The following is a 6,648-nucleotide window of genomic DNA, read 5'->3' on the forward strand; positions in this document are numbered from 1 at the left end:
AAAAAATAAGTCAATGGCATACAGAATTCAAGCCGCAATGCATTTTTCATAAAGTTAGATAGGGCCTGGCTAACCAAAAATTGAATTTCTAATTATATATTCTACACCGTAATTTAAGACGTATTAAACTCCACCCAACTATTATATAATTCAGCAAGTTGAATTGCATGAATTAAACAGCAACTCTCAGGAAAATAAAAGGAAAATTTGATTTAAGTCCCCAAATTAAGTGAAGCTTCATCCTTATCATGGAACAGATTAAAATTCCCAAATTTATTCATCTTTATTAATCTTTGCTGTTCCTTAAAGTCATTCCATAAATATTTTCTTTTAAAGTTCAATGCGATTTACTAAACCAAAAAATCTTTGTGGTATATTAAATAGTGACCTATATCCTTTAGTTCCAGACAAAGGAACCAAAAGCCAATTGACCCAGTGCTACCAGACAGTAACAGACAACAGTCAATGTCTTTTGTTTGTTTTTTCAAACTGCCTTGTGGGTTGGAACGTCACCAGACCAAACTTGGTCTATTTTAACGAGAAGAGGATATTTATAGAGATTATACTTCCAGACATTTTTTGTTTAACTGGAGATATGCCCGAGCTTTATCAGGGGTCAATGGGATACATTTTTTTTTTTATCCCAGGATCATGATTTTGAGCAAGATTTTCTGCAGGTTCTAATCAAACACTGCTTCTTAATAGACACAATCTTTCTTTATCTTGCATATAATGTAACCATTTTATCTCCAGTGCATGAGCAGAGCTTAGCCACACCAACTAGTTAAGAGTAATTTTGACAATTTTTATAATTGCAGTTGTGCACAAGACACGTACTATGTCATACTTTCATATTCCCCCCTTCAATCCTCAGTGAATCACTACACTCAGACAAGGTCTAGACAAGAATTCAAATATGCATTCCAGATTTTTTTTTTACCAACTGTTACATCATTAATTGCATAAATATATGAACTGGGAACAAGAACAGGACTTTGACACAACATTCATTTGTCACAGAGAAATCTCCATTCATTCAGTGCAATTAACAACTGTGAAAAATTACTTGTGGTATTTCATATAGGACATAAATTTTATCTAGTTTAAAACAATATTTTAAATTGAATAAATTCAAAAGAATACCCAGCTAGGTTACAAAAATTCTAGTTCCTATCCCACAATTCATTCCAGTGACCCAGTTAACAAGGAATATTACTACTGGTACTTGGAGTGAAAAGCACTCAAAAACCAACCTCACCTGTTTGGTATTTAAGGAGCATTTACACAAAAAATGACCACGCTGCAAGGTTAGAAACTCAAACCGTGACCTCAGATTGACCCACACATTGCACTTAACAATCACTCAAAATGGTCATATCTCCATGCAATTTGATCCTCTCCAAATCTGATCAGTCAACAAAGAGGGGGCCTCAAGGTTATTGCAAGACAATTCAATCAGTCTGCTTCCATTTTTAGACCCAACCCTGGGCTTGAATACAAATAAAACTTACCTGGAGATAAGTATTCTTGTCATTTTTCAACCAACTTACTGCAACTACTTGAACATCATGCCTATTAGCAACTGTCACCAGACTCGCTACTCTTTCTTTCTTTAATTGTTTTCTCATTAATTGATCAATTTCCTTCTTTTCCCCCTTTCTTTCTCTTTCCCCCCTCAATAAATACTGCAAAGACTAATTTTCTTCCATGAGATTGGACACAGGATCTAAATCAGCCGTCTGACGATTAGCATAAAGCTGTCAGACGACTGTAACAAGATAGTCATCGACCAGTCAGGTACAACGTCTGTCACTGTCTAACCAATATCCAACTTGGAAGATAAGTCTGTCAGCAATGCTGCTCATCAATAAGGAAGGCTGCACATGCACCATTTACTTCCTTCTGCAGCCAAATTCTCCAATATGCTCACATATAAAGCTGGATATTATTTCAAACAAAAGAATTCTGATTAATCTGCATGCAAGAATGCAACAAACCTTAATTTCATTTCAACCTAAGATTTCTGTGGGAAAACCATCTGGCTGATGAAAAATGAGTTTATTACTCTGTAAAGCATAAAATATTCATTTGTTTTCAAAATGTATGTATTGACATGTTGAGCAGTAATTACAAACTTTTTGGGTGGTGGCCAGTCAGACATTCATTTCCTGGTATCTCTAAAGCCATTCAGCAGGACGTCTTCACAGGTACCAAATATCTATGCATGTTAGAATGCACATTCATTTCACAGATGTCATTCTAATCCACTAAAAAATGCTAGAATATGGTCAAACATAATTGGAAACTATGTGGTGGAAGATTTTTCTGCCTTTTCTCATTTATAGGAGTTATGTTCAAGAGCTAGCTTCAACTTTTGACCTGGACTATGTGGTCAATTACAATACAAGTACAATGTACTGGATAACAAGCATCTCTTCTCTTTAAGAAAAAAAATCTAAAGACTCTTTTGAGAGAGAGAGAGAGAGAGAGAGGGGGGGGGGCTATTTCGACACTTATTAAAGCCATTTAATCACTAATCATATGATTTATTACACTTCAAAGTACACTTATTGGTTTTGGGTGTTTATTTTTTAGATGATTCAAAAATATAACATATTTCGGATTTTCCTAGTATATATGACAAATGAATTGAACTATTTTACATTTGAAAGATTTTCAATTTAAGTTATGTGGTATGTGACAGACTTTCAGGGGTTAAAAAAATATGATACAGCCTCTGTAAAAAGGATCCAGGGTAGTATTGCTATTGTGACAGTTTGTGAACAGCTGTTGATGCTAAAAATGTGCATATGTCATAAGCCCATAACTATCAGGTAAACCCTGATATACTGAAGTGAATTCTACAAAGTTAGGTAATTAAAGATCCAAATGAAGTCAAATACCTGTTTATTTATATATACATGTACAGTATGAGTGTACTTAAAATCCTAAGCCTTACTTTTAAAACTCAGATTTTTTTAATTCAGCAACTAAAAGAATTATCAAACAATTACCCAATAAAACAGATGCATACATGGATAAATATGCAAAAATCCTAAATTTTGCAAACTGAACCACACTACAATAGAACACTATCAAAATACAGGGACAGGTACTGTTTCACAGTCCTGTTGTAGCACGAAATATTCACCTGAGTGTGAAATGCATATCAATTCATTCATTTGAAAATATGACGCCAAGTACTCAAAAAGCAAGATTAGCACATGCTTCTATTCATAAAATGAAATCAGTCTGGCTGTTTTATCCAAAGAGTTTTCATATGTCTGCACTTGCACAGGAATCTGCATTCATGGGCAACAGCCTAGAGATAATTGCATCACATATAAACCAATCAAGATGATTTAATCTGTACACATCTATAGCACACCTCAACTCTGACCCAATTTAACACACTTGATTGATATGACACAGGCGATTTGACCTAGAAGTGCATCAAAAAAAATCTGATGGCCTGGGAGCATCTTTACTTGAATGCATTTTATAATCATGTTGAATTCATTATCAGTGATAATATCATAATAGGTTCATTACCCATCAAGCCCTTTTTCTAAAATTGAACTCTGAAGTACACATGCAGTCTTTAGATATAGTGCAATGCCTTTTATTCTTATTCTTGCATGGTACAAACAAGAAATACAGTTCTTGCACACTAATTTTGATGTGTTTAAGTTATTCTAGGAAATTTAAATATGTTTTTACAGCTTATTTCTACCTTGCATGAAGTAGTTTTATAAACTTGTTTTGAAAATTTGGAAATTATATAACATTATGAAAATATTAATTGTACAACATGGAAAAACATGTGATATATTACATTTGATATATAGTGTTCAATCCAATGTTGTTCACCTTTTAATTCAGCTTGTAAAAGCTAAACTCTTTAGAAAAGATCCTGGCTTTGTTCTATATGGCTCGAATTTGGGTCAAAATTCCTTATTTTAACAAAATTAATAAAGTAAGAAAATATTTTTTAATAAAAATTATAAAAACAATTATTGCTTAATTTTTGTCATGTAAAATTACAGTAAATCAAATTTTCATTAAACAACAAACTTAAATCCATTATCAAACTTTTAAAACATAATTATTTTTCTACAGAAAACAAATTTGTGTACATGCATTTATATTAGTTTATCATAACAGAACTGGTTTTTCTTTTCTCCTTCATTTCTTTTTCTTTTCCCTTATTTTGTTTTTGGTGTTTTTAAAGGGGAGGGGGTTTGAGAGGTATTTCTTTAGTTGATGTGCCTTACTTTATCTCAAACAATCATATCACATGCTTTCAGTATCCTTTTTATAATTTACTGAATGAGAATCGAATTTGAAGCATATTTTTAAATGAATGATGCACATGCATACAAAAAAAGTATTCATTTTGCAAGAATTATAGACAGAAAATTGTGCAGATGCAGTTCTCAAAAATATATTACTGCTATAAACCCTTTTATATCTATAAATAAGCAAACCATTTTACTTTTAAAAAGAAATGTTTTTGAGGTACCTATGATGTGTATATATTTGAAAGTATATGCCAGAGTCTTAACAAAAAGGTGTACAACTGAGAGGTTTCCACACCCTGTCCACTCTTACCTTGATATCCAAAACTATGACAAACCCCACCCCCCTTGTCTCACCCCTCCCCTACCTTGTGCATTATCTAGTTTAGAAGCTGTAGGATTACAAATGTCGCTTTAATGACAGTTATACTGATCCATTGATTAGTGAAAAGTTATATAAAAAAGATTATATTAATTAAACAAAATGCAAACTATCTTGCTTTATTCCAACAATGAGGAGCAAGGAATATTTGTGAAATTATATTCTGAATCAATGCTAAAATGACCACATTGTTTTATTCCATCAAATCCAACAACAACTCATAACTCCCTCCACTGTCTGTGTCAGTAGATAGAGTCAATAATACTTATAGCATCAGTATTTTCTTTTGTTGTAAACAGATCTATATTATGCAAACTTAATCTCAAGGAACAAAAATGCATTAACAACATTGGAGATTTTAATTAAGAATATAAAGCTTTAAAAATTAAATTCCAAGTAAATATATTCATAAAATTGATCAAGTTACTCACATTTTATAATCAACTTTATTGATAACCTAAATTACCATCTTGCAAGTTTTGTTTAACATATCAAGTTGCCAATGCAAAATGCATCTCTACTTTACATAACTTATGTCTAACATCTGTAAATCAAAATTTATAACTCATAAAAAATAACTTTTTTTTACCTTCAACAAATGATTTAAAGATATATTTTAAATAAAAACCGTTTACATTGATGTTACACAAATAAATTAATACAATCTCTAAGTTTACATTAATATACCATTTTGAGCTTTATGTCCAGTCTCAGACTTTAACGCCCTAAACCACAGCAGAAGCAGACGACCTGCATGTTAAAAGTCTGGACCTATAGTACCGTAGCAGACGACGTCATGGTGACCTCCTTAAGAAATTGTTTTAAATTCGGGTTTTTTTTCACACAAGAAAACAACTTATTTCATAAATAATATCATGTTGCAAACTCAAGATTTATAGCAGACTGTACCTTTGACAAATCAACCTACCTCTCCTTTTCTTCGTCTGACATTGAGCAAGTGACACAGACAAGACTACGGCTGTCTGGGTTTTTATTTACCGTCTCGAAATAGAGATTATAAACAAACTTTTGAACTTTACATAGAGTGGTTAAGTAAATAATTTAGAAATAATCACTTACCGTTAGCTACGACTGTATTATATAATAGAAGAGCTGAAAGAAGAAGCAAATTATATATTTTCAACATACACTTTTTTATTAGAAAAGTCTGCAGGAAGTTAGGGTGAAATTGACCGGAAGTGAGATAGAAAGTGCTACCTACCAAACAGGCCAAAACAAAAAAGCATGTCGGGGAAGATAAAAACCTTCCTATGTCATGGAGAAGATGCATGCATTACATGTCCTACATTTAAGTGCATTATCAATCCAAACAATCGCCGCACACAAGCAGACATGGTCTCACTCTAGCGCCATAACTTGTGGCTTCGTGCGCACTCGTCTGTCTGCGCACTTGTAAGACGGCTGTCAAGCCTCTGTCTGCAGTGCGTTAAAATTAGGTCACAACATGCAACAATACGCATGTTGTGTATTACCAGTATTAAAAATAAATTTCAAAGCTATTTATAGTATATACATGATGGGATGAAGTTGAGAGGTCTAATATTGAATTTCATTACTGAATTATTTTATTATAACGCGGTAAAATGAAGTTTTTAGTATTTGGACATGATTTTAACTAAAAACAGATTGATGCCTAGCTAGTCTCTCTCTCTCTCTCTCTCTCTCTCTCTCTAAAACTATGCACGTATATCTTGAATTTACATAACTATTATCAGAGACATAAATAACATTATTATTGTTATTTATGTCTCTGCTATTATACATTGTCTGTTTTCCATCGATCGATTTCCCAAAAAAATCAACAATTCAATTTTCAATTTTCATAAAGGTACAATGATTTCTATTCATTAGGCTATATGCTCTTTTTTATTTACTAATTTCTTGATCGAGACCACCATATAGATCTCATCAGTCTAAATAAAATCAGTTCTTAAAGATTTAAATATT

At 32.4% G+C, this 6,648-nt stretch overlaps 1 protein-coding gene across 1 annotated transcript in view; it reads right to left on the reverse strand.

The window, feature by feature from the left end:
• The window catches only part of LOC128190389 (uncharacterized), a 48,438-nt gene extending 42,360 nt beyond the window's left edge, over positions 1 to 6,078 (reverse strand). Inside the window, exons 1-2 of the mRNA XM_052862425.1 lie at positions 5,903 to 6,078; positions 5,761 to 5,793 (exon numbers count right to left, since the gene is read on the reverse strand). Coding sequence (XP_052718385.1) covers positions 5,761 to 5,793; positions 5,903 to 5,927 — 58 coding nt within the window. The 5' untranslated portion in view covers positions 5,928 to 6,078. The remainder of the gene's footprint in view (positions 1 to 5,760; positions 5,794 to 5,902) is intronic.
• Positions 6,079 to 6,648: the final 570 nt, after the last annotated feature.

The sequence above is a fragment of the Crassostrea angulata genome, chromosome 6 (genome assembly GCF_025612915.1).
Source record: "Crassostrea angulata isolate pt1a10 chromosome 6, ASM2561291v2, whole genome shotgun sequence".
Taxonomy (NCBI): Eukaryota; Metazoa; Mollusca; class Bivalvia; order Ostreida; family Ostreidae; genus Magallana; species Magallana angulata.